This window comes from Microtus oregoni, unplaced genomic scaffold (genome assembly GCF_018167655.1).
Source record: "Microtus oregoni isolate MIOR12 unplaced genomic scaffold, Mior012 000031F_ref0000149, whole genome shotgun sequence".
Taxonomy (NCBI): Eukaryota; Metazoa; Chordata; class Mammalia; order Rodentia; family Cricetidae; genus Microtus; species Microtus oregoni.
In genome coordinates this window covers 22,956,560-22,977,932 of record NW_024543090.1, presented here as the reverse complement: position 1 = coordinate 22,977,932, position 21,373 = coordinate 22,956,560, and the positions used below count along the sequence as shown (strand labels likewise).

The 21,373-nt window shown below is 49.1% G+C and overlaps 1 protein-coding gene across 5 annotated transcripts in view; it reads left to right on the top strand.

Annotated features, from left to right (window-relative positions):
- Frmd5 (FERM domain containing 5) overlaps positions 1–21,373 on the top strand; it is a 277,100-nt gene that overhangs the window by 241,567 nt on the left and 14,160 nt on the right. For all 5 annotated transcript variants that reach the window (XM_041678921.1, XM_041678920.1, XM_041678917.1 and 2 more), the window contains exons 5-8: positions 1,606–1,703; positions 3,792–3,915; positions 8,166–8,253; positions 18,260–18,348. In XM_041678921.1, coding sequence (XP_041534855.1) covers positions 1,606–1,703; positions 3,792–3,915; positions 8,166–8,253; positions 18,260–18,348 — 399 coding nt within the window. The remainder of the gene's footprint in view (positions 1–1,605; positions 1,704–3,791; positions 3,916–8,165; positions 8,254–18,259; positions 18,349–21,373) is intronic.

The window sequence follows — 21,373 nt, the reverse complement described above, 5'->3', positions numbered from 1 at the left end:
GCTGTCCTATAATCAGGAGTCCAAAGGACTCCCAGCCTCAGAGAACTGTGCACATTCCAGCTCGCCCTAGACATCTGCCGCAGGCCCATCCGTAGCAAAGCAGCGGTCCTGTATGAGAGGAAGGCTGGCACTCGGCATACAGCAGGAGTCAGAAACTCTAGAGAAACCCCAGGAGTACCTCTGACATGCCTTCCTGGGGACAGGGGTTGTTCCTCTGTCTGTGACATAGAGAATCACCATCCAGATCTGTGGGTGCTGTTTGACACATCGCCTTCCATCCAGGATATCCTGTCCCAGATTTTCAGTCGTGGAAGAGCAGGCCATGAAAGCAGGAATGATATGTGAATCTGAGCCCAGGAAGTGAGCAATGAGTTGGGGGCAAAGGCCATATCCGCATCCTGCCAAAACCTGGGGAAGGTGGGAGTCGGAACAGTGAGAGGCAGGGAAGTGCTGGCTCGCCTCTCCCACTCACCGTGTGGCATTTCACTGTGGGAAGCAGAGTGCACGCAAGCTGGATTTGATAGATCCATCGTAATTATTCACTCTGCATGGCGCCAGCTTTTCTTGACAAATGTTAGGGCTGAGTGGGTTTGTTTGAGGAGGGGAATGGCTCTTACAAACTCCCAGGAGGAAATCCTCACGTGGCCTTTGGTTTGTGGGAGGTACCGCGTATTGATGTGGTCACGGAGATTCTTTTGTATTTCGTAGGACTCTGCCTCCTATATGCAAGTCATATGAGGATCTTGATAGAAAAAAAAAAGGTGCAGGCTCCAAATGATGCCAATATTGCTGATGTGGGGGCTGTGCTTGGAGTAGCAAGACCCAAGGAGGGGCTAGATTGCTCCTTGACTGATTCTCCATTCTTTAAGCCCAGCACTCACTCCTACTTCCTCCAAAAGTTGCCCTGTCGATGGCGCGCTCTCTCTGTGGGCATTTTTACATGATTAACTGGACATGTAATTTAGACTGAATATAAACCAGAGGAAACTGGTTATCCAAGGAGGCCCTAAATTCTGCCGGTGGAAATTGGTGGAACGGAAGGGCCTTCTGCTATAGTTCCATGACTCCTTGCTCTCCCAGGGATGCCATAGTCATGTGTGGCTGCCCAACAAAGTACCATCAACCTTAGCTTAAAGTAACAAGCCATTCTTTTCCCCTCACCCACCATTCCACTCGAAGACCCAGGTAGGCCCTATTTCCGCATCCCTGATAGCACAGTGTTTCCTGATTGTATCACACTGGCAGGGGGCTGGTTCCCTCCAGATGCCAGCACTTTGGTGGCAGGGGAGAGGGGCGACAAGGATGGAGGGATAAGGATGGGGAGGAGTTAGGGGGAAGTGCTTACCAGGGAGTGATATGTCTATGTTGAGCTAGAGAGAAAACGGACAGGTTGTTTTGATCTGAACCTTAAACAATTAATAGTTCAAAGCGGAGTACCTGAGAGTCTGCAAGGAAAAGGGAAATGTATTTGTTCTACGGTATAAAAAAAAAAAACTGATGTAGGGAAGATGCCCTGACGAAGATTCTGATAGGCTTTTATTACATATTTTTGCCTTTAAAGCAATCAGAGCAATCCTTTCGGTTTCATCTCTGTTTTCTCCGCAGGTACTTAGTCTTCCTGCAGATCAAAAGGGATCTCTACCATGGCCGTCTCCTCTGTAAGACATCGGATGCCGCCTTGTTAGCAGCCTATATCCTTCAAGGTAATGGCTTTGGACAGGATAAATTTGCTTTTCACGCTAAGTCCTGATTACATTATCCCATTTACCACAGATGACGACTTCTTAGATCAAAACAGCTTCTAACTTGAAGCAAGTTAAAGGATTTGGCCTGGGTTGTCTAGAGCCAAAAAGCCCAGAGACCCTCTGCCCCCCAAGGTGTCACAGCTAGCCCCCTGGAGTCATTTCGGCCTCCAGAGACTTACCCTGTTCCTTTCACGTTAGTGTTTCTGTGCGGCTGAAGAACACTCAGAATGGCTCGCCCTGGCCCTCTCGTGCAAATCGCCAAGGTGTGAGGCATGGTAGGCCTCTGGCATCTGCTGTGTAGACCTCTCCGCCGAGAGGGCTCAGTGTCTCAAGGGTTCTCAAGTGAGAAGCCATTTCCTTCGGAAGAGTCGAGCCTCTTGCTGCCGATTCCCAGAGTGGCCGTGGGAACCTGTTGTGAAATGTGGGACCTGTCATACCCTTCTCTCATAAGATGTTGAGGACATTCAAGTGCCACTCCTCGGAATTTTCTTAGTCCTCCACCCTGAAATTGTCATTAACAACGGGATCATTTGGGCCTAAAACCGTGACGCTTCCATTAAAAATGTGAACCCTTGATTGTGAATCAGGGAACTCTCAGAAGCAACTTGAGGAGAGTCTGCTGAGAGCAGAAGTATTGGAGCAGTGCTAAGAGAGCAGAGTGAGCCCATTGGGGGGGCGGGGAGCCTCCGGCTCTGAGAGAGCCATTCCAGTACCAGCCAATGGGAAGCGCAGCCTTTGCGTGTACGGCCTAAGGTACCTAAAGAGTCCCCCTTCTTTTTGAAAGAGGAAGATGCCCTGTACTGTTAAACTCTAGTCTTTTCATCAGGTCCACCCTGATAATTATATCAAATTATTTTTTTTTCAAAATGTATTGGTAGCCAATATCAGTATTTTCCCTCCTTGAAGCTTTTCAGATAAAATCAAAGCAAAGATCTCAAGGTTCAAGGTCCCTCATCCTTGAAGGAATGAGATCTCTCGATAAACAACAGAAATTGCCACAGAATTTGAAGTTTGGTTAGGTTTTTGTTTATTTGTTTGTTTTGTTTTGGACATATGGTTTTATTACGCTGTCCAGGCTGGTCTTGAATTCTTGGGCTCAGGTGAGCCTCCTGCCTTAGATTCCCCGGGACTTGAGGCTCCAGACATCCACCACTCCCGCCCTCAGCCCCGAGTAACTTGGAAGGAGCCACAATTGGCAGTGGAATGCACAAACCCAGAGTGGTGTGTTCAGCTGCGACCCAGGCCTTGTTTTCCTCCCAATATTCATGCCACCTCAGCTGAAGAGCTTCTGGCGCTCTAAGAGAAGGAAGGGGGGACGGCCAGCAAGCTGCCAGGAGCTCCTCTTTTCTTTTCTGAGTTTCCCTTCGGGTGGGGCACTGTATGTGGAGGAAGCTGACTTCTGACTGGGAGAGCATTGAGGAAAGATGGTGTCCATAGAGCTCCCAGAGATCCCACAGCCGTAGAGACGAGCTTTGTAGGCGTGGCACTGGGCACAGCATTGGAAAGTCAGCCTTAGAATCTGGTGCCCCTGCACTCGGTCGCTGGGTCATAGCCATGTTCCCAGTGGCAAGCCCACCTGGCGAGCCCGCCCTGAACACTGAATGTATTCATCTGGTTCCGCGTGTGAGGGCTGAGTCCTTAACTAGGATCAAGACTCAGTCAGCAACTTCTCTTGTCCTACTAAAATCTTCGGGATGGGATTCAGGTACCCAACCTGGGGCACAGGAGGTCCTGTCTTTCTGACCAAGCTCACTGTTTGCTGCTACCAAGCCGAGCATGGCTCCCAAGCCTTCCCGTGTGGCTGCACCACTGAGGATCATAGAACAGGCTTCTGCTCTTTTATTGCAAATTTACTAGTGACCTCAGAGCCCAGGGCCAGCTCTACTGTCTCTGCTTTGACTTGAATGTCAACCTGTTGTACACAGCAGGGGGAAAAAGACCCACATCTGCTCCTTGGGGGCCTGCTCTCTTGCCAGTGTCTGCCTGTGTTTGGCCTCTGAGCTGTGTGTTAATCTCTTTTTTTTTCTTTTTCCTGCCTTTGAAAAGCGGAGATTGGGGATTACGACCCAGGAAAGCACCCTGAGGGCTACAGCTCCAAGTTCCAGTTTTTCCCAAAGCATTCAGAGAAACTGGAAAAGAAAATTGCTGAGATTCACAAAACTGAACTCAGGTGCGTTACACTCCCTTGGGACCCTGGCCACTGAGCACACAGCTCCTGGCCCCATCCTCTGCTCTCAGAGACTTGCTCAGACACAGTAAAGCTCCAAGCACTGGTGACCCTGGGATGTCCCATTTCCCTGGACCCCCCCGATGGCACAGCCTCCTCCCAGTGAGCAGTGTATGACCATAGCATTCTGAATGAGCCTATCCCGCCTGATCTCAGAGGCTGGGCAGCTGTGCTGAATGGAAGATAAACTGCACAGGGCCAAGCTGACTTACATGCAGTACTATGGTTTAGAGTCAGTAGCATCAACACGCTTTGAGGCCCCTGCACCAGGGATGCAATAGCCAATGCCCACAGAGCCCCGCAATCTCAGCTGGGTTTAGCCGACCCAGATTACACAGAACCATAAACAGCACAGATGCAGCCTTTCACCCACGCTCAATGGCCTTTTCTGCAGAGAGGTTTTAAAGCGCAGTGGCAGAGTGGGCTCTACTTCGCGTATCAACACGAGAACACAGGTTTCCCGGGCAGATAAGGTGCCTGAAACAAAGGTCTGTGTGCTATAAACTAACAAGAAGCTGGGTCACCATTTTAATAGGTTACAATTCCTCCTAACTTTTAGGACTTTGGATTTATTAAGACAATTAAGCAATAATTCAAAAAAATGTATTAACCAACATAGAAAAGAGATGAAATTTAAACTACATTTAAAATGAAGACTTTTGTTTATTTTTAATTTTATTTATTTTGAGTATACTAGTTAGACAAAACTCTGGGTTTCCTTGTGGGTTTTGTTCATTTTTTTAAGGTACTTTAAAAAGAAGCAAGACGAGGAAAGCCACAATGATAGTGACAGCTTGAATCATTCGTGGAAGAGTATTGTGGGGATGATAAACCCATACTCTCTGTGTCTGCAAGAGAATTGAAAATTGGGCAGTGGATAAGAATGGGAATATATTCGTTACAAATATTTAATCTTGTGATAAGGTCCATGCATTTCCTGCTCTGAGGAAGGACTGGAGCAGGAGTGGGGTGCTTCTAAGAGCTCTGAACTTAAACCAGAGTCTACCACACCATGATCTTGCCCCCAAAACCCTCATCTCACTAAATGCTTATGAATGAACATAACCCAAAGCTGCCCCAGCGTTTGCAGACAGATCGTCAGAGTCCGGTGTGACCAGACAGACTCATCAGGGTTGCAATCTTGGGTTTTTCCAGTCTCAGTGCTGAGCCCAATGGTCGGTCCTGTCACTGTTAGGGAAATGGTGACCCCTTGTGGTTAAACATCGGGATGACAGACCTGCTTGTGAGCTCCCATTCAGAGAGCACGGATTTATGCCTGCTGTCCAGAGGGTAAGATATCAAAGTGGTGGGGACATTTCTGCAGAAAGTTAGTTCAAGGCAAGGGACTCCTCAAGAAATGGTGGCACCTGTTAGGACCCTGGAGATATGAGCAACCCCGAGGTTAATGGATTTCAAGGGGTGGATTCCTTCAGACATGGAATGAAGACACTCCTTGCATCTGGGGTTTGTTGGTAGATGTAGGGGTCTGCCTTCACCCCGATACCTGCAGACACGGGTTCTGCCATGCTTTCATAGTGTGAAAATGCCCGAGTTTTCTCCCTCTCTGCGACTTTGACAGCTCCTGTGGGCCCAGGCTGTGGGCTGTTTCTTGATCTACTTTCCAGAAGTAGTACAAAGGCTGACTTCAGAGCATGAGAGACAGTGGCCCCTTCAGGGGACACCGGAGGGAGCCTGGCCTGCTTCTCGCTTGGGTGGGCTTGCTTCCTGCTCTGACGTATGACTTTGGGCAGACGATAAATTTAGTAATGAGCAACTTTGGCTCCTGCCCGCCAGCCGTCAGAGCTGACGGCTTCACAAGCTGCCCTTACAACCTCACACTCGGTGTGCTTTTCCAGGGCTCTGCAGGCAGAAGAGCCCAGAGCCAGTGCCACCGCTGGCCCCAGGGTGGTTTCGTGTACACGTTCCAGGAGGCAGGCGGGAAGAGAGCTGTGCCAAGGCCTCTTCAGATGGCCAGAGCCGGCGTGTTTCCTTTTGTACTATCACATGGAGAGCTGTGTGGTATGGAAGCCAGGCGGCGTCTCCTGCCACAGCTGTTCTCAACCTGGGGATCACGACCCCTATGGGGGTCAAACAACTCTTTCACATAGGTCGCTTAATAGAGATTTATATTATAATTCATAACAGTAGCAAAAGTACAGTTATGAAGTAGCCATGAAAATAATTTTATGGTTGGGGGTCAGCATAGCATGAGGAACTGTGTTAGAGGGTTACAGGGATAGGAAGGTTGAGAACCGCTGTCCTGCTTCTCCCAGCCCTCTGTTCCTGTGCTCTCTTTCCACCAAGAGAAAGGGAGTGGTACCAGCAGGATTGTATGCCAGTCCATGTCAGCTCACAGACAAGAAAGCTGTGGCCAGTAGCCAGCCTACAGATGTATTTTCCCTGTCTCCGCAGTACTGCGTGTTGTGAATTACCATAAAAACATTATCTCTGACTTATTTAAAACCACAGCCTCAGCTGGGTATGGTCTGCACACCTTTAATCCCAGCACTTGGGAGGCAGAGGCAGGCGGATCTCTGTGAGTTCGAGGCCAGCCAGAGACATTATAAGACCCTGTCTTAAAAAAAAAATTATTTATAATATCCGGCCAGTGAGATAGTCCAGCACTTGCTGCCAAGCCTGCCATCCTGAGTTCCATCCCCAAAACACACACGGTGGAGGGAGAGAACCAGTTCTGGCACATCGTCCTCTGAGCTCACACACACAATTGAGACGACAAACTGAACTCATAGCCGCTAGCACTGCTTGTCCTGCGTTTGCTTTTGGGGTTTTGGTGATGATGGTTGCTTGCTTATTTGTTTTGATTTGGTTTTGGGGTTTTTTGTTGTTGTTGTTTTTGTTGTTGTTGTTGTTTTAGCAGGAGCACATATAGTCTAGGCTAGCCTTAAATTTTTCTATGCACTTAAGGCTGGCCTTAAACTCCTGACCCCACTTCCTCTACCTCCAAGTGCTGAGGTTACAGATACCACACACCACCATGTCTGGCTTCGCATGGTTTTCAGGAAGACCGCAATCTCAGAGCCATTCCTACCGCTTCCTGCTCTTCACGCTGAGCCTGCTTGACCCCCTATGTAGCCTGCTGCACTTTGAGTTTTGTTTTGCTTTTTTAATTTTTTATTTTTATTTGGCATATGGATGTTCTGTCTATGCACCGTGTGTGTGCAGGGCACTCTTGAGGCCAGAGGAGAGCATTAGATCCCCGGGGACTGGAGTTCTTGAAGGTTGTGAGCCGCCATGTGAGTACTGGGGATCAAGCCCAGGTCCTCTGGAATAGCAACCAGTGCTCCCACCCACTGAGTCATCACTCCAGCCCCCCGCTGAGTTTTAACCTTAGACTTGAATCTCTAAAGTTGGTTCTACAAGCAAGCAAGAGAGCACTATGGAAAAGTGGAAGTGTGTGGCCCCTGATCACATCTTTTTTTTTAAAGCCTCTTCCCCGTGAGAGTAGCAAATTCATCCCCCATCCAGGCTGAGGCTTGAAGAGATGGCAAAGCCTCCCTCAAGGTCCAAGTGAAAATATTGACAGTGTGCGCAGAAAATGTCCACATAGCCTTCTTCCCCTAGACGTTAACAGCCTGAAGATGGCTCTCCTACAGAGATTGCTCCTGGCAAGATAGGCTAAACCTGATTCCTCGATTCAGCTGTATGTGACCGTTCAACTGCATAGAATAAATGATGTGAGATTTCCCTCTGTATGCCGTGATGACCATTAATGAATAAAGAAACTGCTTTGGACCTATAGCAGGGCAGAACTTAGCTAGGCGGGGGAAAGCTAAACTGAATGCTGGGTGGAAGAGGGCAGAGTCAGGGAGAAGCCAGGTAGCCCCACTGGAGATAGAAGCTGGAACTTTTCCCAGTAAGCCACAGCCTCGTGGCAATACACAGATTAATAGAAATGGGTTAAGTTAAGATCTAATTAGCCAATAAGAAGCTAGAGCTAATAATGGACCAAGCAGTGATTTAATTAATACAGTTTCTGTGTGATTATTTCGGGGCTAAGTGGCCAGGAACCAACAAGAAGCCTTCTTACTACAAATAAACACTGAGCTTCTTGGGTACTGCGGCTGCTCCACCAGAAAGTCGGGCCCTGCCCAGCTGGCCACTTCCAAACAAGGAGCTCACACCTGGGGAACTTGTATAACAGGAGCCCTGAGACCATCTCCTTCTCATTCCAGTGGTCAAACACCAGCAACATCAGAGCTGAATTTCTTGAGAAAGGCACAGACATTAGAGACCTACGGAGTGGACCCTCACCCATGTAAGGTAAGACTCCCCCAAGAGGGACTTCACCAGCTGTGCCTCCCCTACCAAGGCGTGGGGTGCTTGTATCCACAGCCCTTGGGTGTACGGGAGTGCCTCTGCCATGCCATGTCGAGACACACACACACACCCAGATCCGTCACTGCCACATCACTGTTAGAGGAGCCCAGGCAAAGGTAATCTAAATAGCAAAGCCAAACCCAGTGCCCTGCTTTGGCAGCTGTGGGTAATTTGGTGGAAATGAATCAAGAGGGCATGTGGAGAGCTCCCCACAGGGAACAATCGGCAGTCACTCAGCAACTGCCCGCCCTTTACTGACCCATAATCTAGTTTCTTCCCAAGAGTGGGTTCTATTGACTAGAGTGGCGTGAGTCACCACGTGGGACTGCAGTGGATTCGCATCTGATTCCATTATGCACCAGGGAGGGTGAAGCTGGACCGCACCAGGGATGCTGTGCCTGGAAACCCCTGTAATTGCCACACGCTCCTGGCGTTTCAGAGATGAGTTTGGTGAGCTCACCCTGCAAGCAGCGAGACCCACAGCACGTCCTGGCTCTGGCCACTTCCTCCCACTACAGCTCACGCTCCTGTTGCTTTGCCATGCTGGTCAGCCACTGCCTCTGTTCTGCCTCATTTATGTCCTGTTTCTGTTACTGGAGGGGCTGTAGTATCAGCAGCTCTAAAAGTGAGAGCAGAACAAGATGGGCATCTTCTCCCTCGCAGATGAAGGGGCACTGTAACCGAAAAGTTGATGTGTCCCTTTCCTGGGGCTGCAGCGTGGCTTCCACCATGCCAGCGCGTTGCCTTTGTGCTGGAGCCTGGAAGTGTGACCCCATGGTGCTGATAGGGCTGGTTCCTTCTGAGGTCCCTAAGAGAAGGATCTGCTCCAACCCGTCTCAACTTGATGATGGCAATCCTCCTTTACCTTGGGTCTGCCCATTATCTCCCCTCTGCTGTTGTAATTTAAAAAAAAAAAATGGCATGAGAAAGACGCAATTTGACAGAGTTCATGTGGAGGGGGGGACCAGCCTCTGGGGACAGGAGCTTCAGAAAAGGAGAGGCAGAGAGAAAAGGGGAAGAGACAGAGATACAAGCAGAAAAGTAGAGAGAAAGAAAGGGACAGACAGAGACAGAAAGAGAGAGAAGGGGAAGGGGGAGGGAGGGAGAAAGGGAGGGGGAGAGGGAGAGGGAAGGAGGGAGGGAGAGAGATGGGAGGTAGGCAGGGCCCTTTTAAAAGTGAACTTAGCGAATGTGCACAGGAGGTGCTCTTAGTGGCTACAGCTGAGAACACATCCTGTCAGGACCCCAAGGGCAGGCCAGTTCAGATGCCTGAATACTAAATGTCCTTGTGTAAGGACACCAGTTAAACTGAGTTGTGCTCAATCTCAAAGCCTCGGCTGAATTTTAATTTCTATAAAGACCTTATCTCTAAAGATGGTCACATTCCCAGCGCTTGGAGCTAGGACTTCAACATCTGGATTTGTAGGAACTGATGCAATCCAGTGTATAACAAACAATGAAAACGAAAGGCACAGGGGTGAGGCTCTGGTGAGGTGATTTTATTTTGCCTATGAAGTAATAAAAGCCTGGAGGACATTCTGGAATGCAAGCCTCCTCCCCCACCTAATTCCCTGTCCCTTGTGCAGCTTACTGCCATACAGGGCCAGGAGTCAGGGGGCACATCCACACACTTCTACAGACTTTATAGGTGATATAAGAATTAGCACGGCTAGGGGGCTGGAGAGATGGCTCAGAGGTTAAGAGCATTGCCTCCTCTTCCAAAGGTCCTGAGTTCAATTCCCAGCGACCACATGGTGGCTCACAACCATCTGTGATGGGATCTGGTGCCCTCTTCTGGCCTGCAGGCATACACACAGACAGAACATTGTACACATAATAAATAAATATTAAAAAATAAAGAATTAGCACGGCTTCCTAAATGTGACCTGTGAGAACAAAAGTAGTTGAGGTTGCTCATGATGGCACACACTGGTAGGACATGCTGAAGAGGCAGAGACAGAGGCCAGCCTGGGCTACACGTTTAGCCTGTGGCTCACACCTTTAATCCCAGTACTTAGGAGGAAGAAGCAGGTGGATCTTGGTGAGTCTGTCAAGACTACACGGTGACATCATCTCTGGAAAAAAAAATCATTTAGCCATTCTATCAATGGATTAGGCACCCGAGCAGGCAGCAGGGGACCTCATAGGAGAGAAGTGTTTGGGGGGGGGGGGGCATCTGGCTCTAAGCTCCAGTCCTCATCAGCTGTTGGGGCCTTGCTGGGTTCTGACCTCCACTCTTCGCATCCGTGAGTAAGAAAGCAAGGGGTGTGCAGGAACTTGTCCTTGAGCTGGTAGGTCATCCTAAGACCTCGGAAACAAACACAGCTGTTGCAGAACTGCAGTCTTCCCTGTGCACAAAAAAAGGCTCTGAAGTTCACACACAGGGTGAGGGGGACATGCACACACACACACACACACACACACACACACACACACAGACCTAAAGGCAGGCGTGGTCATTAGAAGGTGCCAGATCACCTCAGTGTTAGAGTCCAGTCCCCTTGAGGCCTCACGTGAGACTGGCTGAGGTAGGATTCACAGCACTCACAGTAGGCAGGCACTGCCCTGAGCATGACAGCTGACAGAAGGTGGGTAGGAGTTCTGTTATTGTCCACAGAAGCCATGGTCTGGCAGCCATGGACAGTGACAGCCAGACTGGTGTCCAAACTAAATTCATGTGCACTTCAGGACCATGAACTCCTGACTCAGCCTTGGCTTGGACAAGTTTGTCCATCATGGGCACCCGGAGTCTGAAGAGGCTACAAGAAGGAGCCAGCCTCTGTCCTCTGCGTGTGGCCCAATCCCGTATGTCATATTCTCAACTGAGGGAGGAGAGAATAAGCATAGCCCACTTCCATTTAGAGCTAGTGAGTTCTTTCATGGTAGTTTTCACCGACTCTTCAGTAGGTGGGTGCTAATCTCCCTGTTTTAAAGATAAGAAAGTTGATACAGGGACTGGAGAGATGGCTCAGTGGTTAAGGGCATTGACTGCTCTTAACAGAGGACCTAGGTTCAGTTCCCAGCACCCACATGACAGCTAACAATTGTCTGTAATACCAAGATCTGAAACCCTCACACATACATATGTGCAGGCTAAACACCAATGCAAATAAAATAAAAATAAATAAGTTATTTTTTAAGAACAGAAAAGAAAGTTGATGCAGCCAGGTGGTGGCAGCACGAGCCTTTAATCCCAGCACTTGGGAGGCAGAGGCAGGTGGATCTCTGTGAGTTGAAGGACAGCCTGGTCTACAGAGTGAGTTCTAGGACAGCCATAGCTATTACACAGAAAAATTCTGACTCAAAAAAAAAAAAAAGAAAAAGAAAGAAAGAAAAGAAAAGAAAGAAAGTTGGTGTACTAGAAATCCAAAGTCCACAAGGCCCTGAGAGGCAGAGCAAAAATTTGAACTCAGTTCATTTCCAACATTGTGTAGCCATATAGGAGTGATGCCTGAGAGTCTTACTCTGGAGAAAGGGGAAAGGCAGCTACCTAGCTGGAATTTTTTCCCACATTCCCAGACCTGGGCCTCCTGCTCATCCGGGTCAAGTCAGGGCCCCACTGTGGACTCCACGCATGACCTTTGGATCCTTTTATCAGGCCTGGCCATGTTTCCTCGGTCCTCCGAGGCAGAGAGCAATTCAGAGTCTTCACTCTTACCGTTAAGTAGCCTCGCTTGAGTGATGTGCTCCCAAGCACTCCCCTTAATGTTGCTGCAAGGAGAGCTGGAAGAAGCTGGCACGCTCAGTGTAATAAATACTGATGATTTCTATTAACAGGGAGGCAATTACTGGGCCCAGGGAATCTGGGGCATGCAGCCCCGGGGAGGACAGAAGAGGAATCGTTTTGATAATTAAATGAGGGCAGAATGTGCTGGCTGGGCTCTGTTCTCCTGGACTGATTAAGAAGCTAGCATTGGTCCTATGCGTGCTGATGGTTTCCGTCTGCCGGAGTGTCCTTGTTTGGTCCTAGGACCAGAAGGAGGGACTCCTACAGACCCTGGCTGGGGAGCCAGAACAGCCAAGTCTCAACCTTGTACAGGGCCATCCTCAACTGCGCCACAACCCACACCCCCCAGGTCCTGGCAGGAGCCCCAGAAGCCCAAGACTACAGCTGCTGGAAAAGAGAGTAGGACCTGTTACTATATCTGTTCCCTGATTCCTTTCCAAACTTGGGAGTTACCATCTTGTTCCGTTCAGTCTAGCCTTGAGGCTGGTTGTTTGCCCTGGGACTTTCAAAGCCAGTACTGTGGGTTCTGATGGGGCTGCCTTGCTAAGGCCTTAGGGGGTTGGAGTAAGGGGAGTAGCTCCATCATGGATGTCCAACCTTTTTAGACCTGGTGGTGCCACTTCTTGAGAGTCCATATGTGTCAGGCACTCATCACATAGACTCTGTTAATCTTCATTGTGCCTCTGCCAGGAGTCTCTCTTCACCCTCATATTGCCATGAAAACACCAAACTTCTGAGTGCAGATTTAAAAAAGGTAAGAGGAGTTAGGAGGTGCCAGGGAGGTTCTTACTAATGTGTCAGAAGTTCCGGGTGAGGACAGCACTGAGACTGGGAGCCAGTGTTGCCTGGTCTCAGGGTTTGCCTGAACCAGTGTTGCCTGGTCTCAGGACTATGCTTCTTCAATCCCTGCCTGAACCAGTGTTGCCTGGTCTCAGGACTATGCTTCTTCAATCCCTGCCTGAACCAGTGTTGCCTGGTCTCAGGACTATGCTTCTTCAATCCCTGCCTGAACCAGTGTTGCCTGGTCTCAGGGCTATGCTTCTTCAATCCCTGCCTGAACCAGTGTTGCCTGGTCTCAGGGCTATGCTTCTGCAATCCCTGCCTGCAGTCTTCATTCTACAGAGATGAACTCTATGCAAGACTAAGCCTGACTCCCCACCAGTTTCACATACAGAGAAGACACAGACCTAAATGATTTCTGAAATCATCATATGTAAACCCAGGCATGGATGATGATATCTATAATCCCAGCCACTCTGGGGTCTGAAGCCGGAAGATGGAAAGTTTGGAGGTGGTTTGTGCCACAGAAAAAGACAGCTTCTCTAAAATAAAAGAAAAAGAAAAATAGAGGCAAGCCTGTAATCCCAGCACTCGGCAGCAGAGGTGGAAGAGCAGAAGATCAAGGCTACCCTCAGCTACAGAGGGCTTCAAGACCAGCCTGGACCACCTGAGCCCTGTCTGGAGAAGAGGGAATGAACAGAAGTTGGTGTCCTCTCCTCAAGAACGCTGTTGTTTGTGCCGTAGCACCAAGACAGTCAGGCTGTCTCTGAAACAAGTTGGAGTGTTCTTCTAGGTCTGTGTCACTGTCCTGCTTTCACCAGTGAAGCAGCTGGAGTGTGGAGAAGTCAGTCACAGAGCAAAGGAGAAACAGCCAGGGTCCTAAACCAAGGCTAATTTTTTTCCACAAGGATGAAAACTTGATACTTTCTTACCTCACCATGGCAGGAGAGAACTGCCTTTTCCTGTCAGGAGATACAGAGTGGCCAAAGGAACTGTGAAGCTTTCAAGCTCCATTTCCTTCCCCTCCTAGATCCAGGAAAAGTTCAGTCCTGTGGGCCCTGATTCCTGCCAATGGGAAGGGGGCAGGCAGATTCCTGCTTGCTGAGGCAGAAGCCTGTGGGGGAAATAACCAGACCCTTCTCTCCTTGTCTCCATTCCTTTCTCTGCCATGCTAAGTGTTACTTGGCATACAAACCCTGAGGACAGGCTGTGTTAGTCACTGTTCTGTTGCTGTGAAGAAGCACCATGGCCAAGGCTACTCTTACAACAGAAAACATCTAATTGGGGCTTGCTTACCATTTCAGAGGTTTAGTCCATTGTCATCATGGTGAGGAGTATAGTGGCATACAGGCAGACATGGTGCTGGAGAACCCACTGAGAGTTCTTCATCCAGATCTTCAGGCAGCAGGAAGAGACAGACACTGGGCTTGGAATGGGCTTTTTGAAACCCCAGAGCCCACCCCCAGTGATACACTTCCTCCAAGGTCACACCTCCTAATCCTTTCAAATAGTGCTACCACTTGATGACCAAGCATTCAAATCTATGAGCCTGTGAGGGCCATTCTTATTCAGACCACCACGCAGGCCAATACCAAGAATGACATTTAAGACTGAAGAGACATGGATTCCTCCAGAGACAGAAAGCTCCAGGGCTTTCCGCTTGTGCTTCATACCAGTCTTGATGTGATTTCTCACTGTAGTTCCTGGTCCCACTCTGAAGCTCGTGTGACAGAGACAAGTAGCCAACACTGTGGCTGCCATCAGTGCTGTGGGTTCTGAGGACGGTGGTCTTTCTATGACTCTCACCTACCTCTGTAGGTCCGGAAGTCTTGGAGAATTGCTCTCTGTATTCTGGGAGCAAATTCTTCAAGGTCCCATTATTAATTGCCCCTCCTCTCTCCTCTAGACAATGTTTCTCTGAGTAGTCCTGTCTATCCTGGAACTTGCTATATAGACCAGGATGGCCTTGCACTCACAGAGATCCCCCTGCCTCTGCCTCCCGAGTGCTGGGATTAAAGGTGTGCGCTGCCACACTTGGCAGTTAGTTGCTTCTCATCAGGATTTATTCCAAGTTCACCACCGGAGCTGCTGGGTTTTTGACAACTTGATAAACCTAGTCACACCTGAAAAGAGGGGACCATAACTGAGAAAATGCCTCTGTAAGATTGGCCTATAGACAAATCTGTATTGTCTTGATTAGTGATTGATGGGGGGGGGGGTAGTGCCACTGGAAGTGAGGGCTGTCCCAGGCTGTATAAGAAAGCAGGCTGAGTAAGTCATGGGCAGCAACAACGTAAGCAGCGCTCATCTGTGGTTTCTGCTTCAGTTCCTGCCTGTAGGTTCCTGCCTTGAGTTCCTGTAATAAATTCTCTCAGAGATGGGGTTGTAAGCTGAAATACACCATTTCCTCCTCAGGTTGCTTGTGGTCATGGTGTTTATCACAGTGATAGAAACCCTAACTAAGACACTCGCTGTTCCAAATCAGCCAGTCCTGTCAGGAGAGGCCATCCCCACAGCTCTAACCCTGCCCTCTCTGGGAGGCCACCTGAGGGTGTCTGGATCATGCAGCCTGGCCTTTGCTGTCGCCAGAGGGATGTCATTCGCTGGGTTTCACTTCCATCTCTTCCCTTCTGCTCACTTCAGGTCCATGATCATCCAGCTCTTCCCTCTCCAAGGCTTCCTTTTTGATCTAGCTTACCACACCCATCCTAACTAGAAAACCTTAGCTCTCAGTATCGAATAAGAGAAAGTGAAACGTTAGGGTTTGCCTGAGGTTCAACAGCCTCGGCAGCTATACTCATATTGACACATCATTGGTGTACATGGCCGCCTGCTACACAGAATTTCTGAGGTAACAGCCCTAGATGTAAGAAACTCAAGGCCTTGGCTACAGTCATGCAGTGCAGCCAGACTGGACCCAATGGGCCTGTGGCGCAGGCACCTTTCTGCCCAATTGCTGAGGTATTAGCAAGGGTGAAGGTAGCAGGGGCCCTCCCAGCCCCCCACGCCCCAACTCCCACCCCCTGATCCCTCACTGCTTCTCCGTTACAAACCCTTCACCCTCTCCAGGCCTGACCCTCCCATCCCTCCTCTAGCTGCCCTTCCTTCTAGGCCTTTTCCTGTGTCTCCGAAGGCTTTAGCCATGCCTTCTGTCACCCCAAAAACATGTCCTTCCCTCACCATAGCCTGATGTCCCCTCCGACCCATGTCACAGTCTCATCCCGTATCTGCTAAACCGTCCTGTGACCTCTTTTATACCAGCACAAACACAATGAGGACTCTACCCTTGCATCTCTTGACCTTGGGTCCACCCTGCACAGGGACAGAAAGCTTCCCAATGCTCACCCTCTTCCTGACATTGGCTACCTCCCTCAGGCATTCTCTCCGCAAATGCCACTTGCCTTGGCCCAAGTTCATGCCAAGTTAGCCAAATTAGACCTGCTGCCTCCCGGCAGGAACCATAGTTGTGTGCTATGCCTGGTACCCATGCTGTTCATCCTCCTCCAAGCACTGGTGAGAGGCAGGAGGAAGCCCAGCCATGTGACTGCAGAAGGAACCAGACTTATATCTTCTTTTAAAAGCCGTTCGCTATGCCCATGGGTTAAATGGTGCTGTGCTCGCAGCCAAGACTGGATCTCCCCAGTCCTGAGGAAAGGGTGGTAATTCACATTAGTCCAAAAGATTTGTTAAACAGTTGGCACCTGGACCCAGATGCTCACACTTGCGAGCCTGACTCCATGAGGCAGCGTTAAGGCAGATGCATTTTCCCCTGAGGCCAGGCTCACTGGCCCTGCAGAGGATCTATTGTCTCCAAGGCCAGTCAGGCTAAGTATCTCCACCAGGGTGGCAAGCTCTCAAGGTGAGAGAAAACAGAACCCCCAACTTGATGGCCAAGTTCCCCAGCCATCCCCACCATCACTCATATACCCGGACAGCAGAGCCTTACCCAAGGAAGCTGCGGAAGGACGCTCCTTAGTCACCCTCTTCCCTCTGGCACCAGTCCCCACACTTTCTGCTGCATCTTCATCCCCTTGCTCAGCAAAATCCCAAGCCTGCTGCTGACACACTTAGACTGGTGGCCTGCAGGTCCCTCAGCCAGTTGCTGCTTCCCATGTCTTCATCTAAACTTCCAAGGTATTGACCCCATGGTATTTCAGATACCATGCCTCTGTTGGCATACTTTTTCATCTTGTTTTACAGCCCTAGGGCTTTGCACACACTGGGCAAGTGCTCCACCACTGTATCCCAACCTGCTTTTTAACTAAGTTCAGACTGGCCTTGAACTTAACTCTGTAGGATAGGCAGATCTTTAATTTAGGATCTTCCAGCCTCAGCCTTGAGAGTAGCTAGGATTACAGGCCTGATAAGTAATAGTTCACACACACACACACACACACACTCACACTCACTCACCCGCTTTGCCTATCATAAAATTTACCCTTTTAAGTGTGCAATCCGGTGGGTTTTAGTATGTTCACGATCACCACCACCACCTAATTTTAGAATATTTTCATGACCCAAAGGAAGCATCATATCCACTGCCAGTCACTGCCTCACTTCCCTCTCCCTCCAGCCCTGGCTACCAATACACTGTCTGTGTCTGTGGCTCTACCTGTTGTAAACATTATGTATAAATAGAACCATTCAACGTGACTTCTTTTGCAACTGGCTTCTTTCACTCGACATGGTGTTTGAAAGTTCATTTGTGTTGTATATGTGAGTACCTCCTTCCTCTTTACTCCTGAATAATATTTCAATGTGCGCCATCTACCGCTTGCTTTTTTGCCTATCAGTTGATGAACATTTTACTCTTCCAGCTGGATTGGATTGCTCACATTGTTTGGCTACTACAAATAGTTATACCATTACCATTCATACACCTATAGGCATGTTCCAATTCTCTTGGGCATATACCTCAAAGGGAAATTGTTGGGTTATGTGATAACTCTATATTTAACCATTTGGAAAAAGTTTCCAACTATTTCCCAAAGTGACCATACCATTTTAAAGTCCCACCAGCAATGCACAAGATCGTAACATTGTCTTTGGCCTGCTGAGGCTGGTGTCATTATCACGTCCACCATCTAGATACAAAGCTCTGAGGCCCATCTGGCAAGTAGCAAGGCTGGAATTCAAGCTATGACTTTGTGCTCTTAAATGCCCTGCGCATCCCACTGTGACCTAGTAAAAGTTGCCCTGCTTTTCCTATGAAGATAGCCTGGGTGTCTGGATTTTGAGACAAGGGTCTCATGCATCCTAGGCTGATCTTGAACTCACTTTGTAGCCGAAGATGACCTTGAACCTCTGCTCTTCCTGCCTCCACCTCCAAGTGCTGAGATTAAAGGATTTTGCCACCACCCTTGACTTAGAACAAGTGTTTCCACCCTTTCTCCTCTATACCTGCACCTCTGTGCCCCAGTGAGAAGTCTTTCTCTATTACAGGATGTGTCGGGAAATGCTGCGTTTCTGGCCTTCACTCCTTTCGGGTTTGTTGTTCTTCAAGGAAACAAGAGGGTCCACTTCATTAAGTGGTGAGTGTCTGTCTTCCTCTCCAGAGCAGGCTCCTTATGCATCGCTACCTGAGGAGGGGCTGTGGTACCCATGTCCTTTGTCTGAAATGGGTAGTTATGGTTTGCAGCCTTCTCCAAAGCCTTGAGTTGAGACTGGTAATTGACCAAGATAGTGGTCTCTTCCTAGGGATCCTGTTCTTTCAAAAGTGTCCCTGAGAGCCAACCGCCTCTCCAGACAGAAAGGATACTGGAAGTTGATTTCTAGGGAAGCCTGCAACTGTAGCCAACACAAGGGAAGTGAAGTTCCCAAGTGAACTAAGCCTTTGGGGTCATCACTTGCTGAGGGCCACTGCCGGCATAATGACGGCCATTCAGGAATATCTCAACAGATGGTCAAAGCCCTTCTTTACTCTTCTAACAAGGGATGGGTTCATGGACAATTACCCTGGAACAAATGTCAGCTATGACATGCAAACACCCTCCTCAGTAGCACCCCATGAGCATGTAGTCTACAAGAGTTCAGATACTGCCATCTCCATCTTGAGGGCTCATCATCCTTGGCCTCTGTGAGCCACAGCCTCACCTTGTACCTTCCCTCTTCCCTGCCACGTCTGGCATGCGGGGGCTACTGTCTTGGCTGCAGCTACCCACATGGCTTCCCCTCCTTGTTTGGTTTGGGGTCTATATGACTCGACACAGGCTTCTGTGTGTTGACTGGCATTTGGATATCTTGGGACCCATTGGCTGCCTCGTCCATACACACATCTGTTAGTCTCACCAAGACACTCTGCATAATTGAGAGCCTGTAATTTTTTAAAAAAAAAATGATTCTTTGACAGTTTTACAATTCTGTGCATATATACAGTGTATCTTGATAATATCAACCCCCTCCTTGCCACTCCCCTAAGACTTCCCCAATATATGTCTGTCCCCCTTCATGTCTTATTTTTTCATTTTTTGTTTGTTTTGTTTTGAGACAGTGGCCTCTCTTCATGGCCCTGGCTGTCCTGGAACTTATTATGTAGACCAAGCAGGCTTTAAACTCAAGGAGATCCACCTGCCTCTGCCTCCCAAGTGCTGAGATTAAAGGTGTGCACCACCATGCCTAACCCTTTCATATCCTTTTTAAAAAATTTTTCTAGTTTTTGTTTGTTGTTTGTTTGTTTGTCTTGAGACAGGGCTTCTCAGTGTAGTCCAAGCTGTTCTAGAACTCGCTCTGTAGACCAGGCTAACTTGCAACTCAGAGATCCACCTGCCTCTTCCTCCCAAGTGCAGGAAATAAAGGCATATACCGCCCGGCTAATGAATTTTTTATTGCAGTTTCATTTATTTATTTATTTTGTATGTAGTGGGCACGTATGCCATAGCACACAGGTAGTGGTCCAAGGACAATTTTTCAGAGTCTGTTCTCCCCTTCCACGATGTGGGCCTTGGACTTGAACTCAGGTCATCAGGGTTAGAGCCATCTCACCAGCAGCCTTCATCCCATGTTAAATATAACCCAGAGTCCAGTTAGTGCTGCCTGCACGTGCAACCTAGCCACACACACATCCAAAGAAAAATGACTGCGCGCGTGCGCGCGCGCACACACACACACACACACACACACATGCTCACACGCACGTATAGCAGCCATTAGTTGCTGTGGGTCCTCAGCTAGTGTTGTGCCCCGCCCCGGTTCATGCTGGAATTACTGGCCAGTTTGGTCTTGTGCAGGTTTTGTACATGCATGAGTGCGATAGTTTCCAAGCACTCCTCCCCACCCTCTGGCCCCTACATGCTTCCCACTCTTTCCCCCTTCACGTCCCCTGAGCCTCGCAGGGGTGGATACAGACGAGAGCTTAGTTTTAGGTAGCCCATCCCTCCCCTCCTCCCATCCCCCATCCCCATCCTCACTCTAACTCCAGCACCCCGTTCACACTTTCATATCATACCTCCCCAAGGCCTCTTCCCCTCGCCTCTGTCATGGGCCCTTTCTGGATTCCTAATTTGTACAGGCACTGCGTCTTAAGCACACAAATCTGAAAGTCCGAAGCTAGGGTGGTCTTCTGAGAGAGCACGGTTGGAACCCCCTATGATTCATTTCTGTGTTGGACCTCAGCCTGCTGTGTCTAAGCTGGCTAGCTCTTCTAACAAACAGGTTAGAAAATGGCTTCCCTTGGTCTGAGGGTCTTTGGTTAGGGAAGCCCGGGCCTGCTCTTGCTTCCTTTACCTTCTCTAGAAGAGCGAAGTAGGGTCTGAGTAGAGATATTTTTCTCATGTGTTTTCTTCTCAGGATGTTGTAGTCATCTCTTTTCATGCCGCCCTACTCACCTGATGCAGACACCAGACACCTTCCTGAGCCAGATCCCTCTAGTGGAGGATGGCAATGGGATTAATGCATCCTCCTCCTGAGGAGAAACTACTCAGACACGTGGCACTGTCCTCTTCACAAGGCAGCGGGTATCATGGCTCCTTCAAGTCAGGTCCCATCACTGCACTCTCTGTGTGACAATGGGAGGCTCTTACATCTCCTAGCCAACAAAATGGTTCTCAGAAAAGGCTGGGGACAGGATTGGGCCACAGTTCCCTTGTGTGGGTCCTTTGCTGCCTGAGTCTCTGGGCTATTTGGTGTTCCTTGAAGGGGTTCCATCCCCACCAGAGCCGTTGTCTCATGTCTAGAAACAAGGTCATCCTTAGACACTCGAAGTCCCTGAGTGATCCCTGCCTCCCCACTTTTCATTCTCCTGTGTACCTCTCTCCCCGGGAAGTCTCCTCCTGTCTCAACGTCAGAATCCTAGATGTTAAACCCACCCTCACATTCAAAAGGAAAAAAACAAACTCATAGGCCAGGTGTGAGGGCACACACCTGTAATCTCAGCTCTCAGGAATGAGAGGCAGGAGAATCACCTAAATGTCAAGGCCATCCTGGTCTACATAGAGTTCCAGGACTGCCTGTCTACATGAGATCCTGTCTCAAAACAACAAAAGGTCAAACCTTTCTTTACCACTCCTGTTGGAGGCTGTGTGTTTATTGTATTCTATCTGAGTTAAGATTGATGGTCGG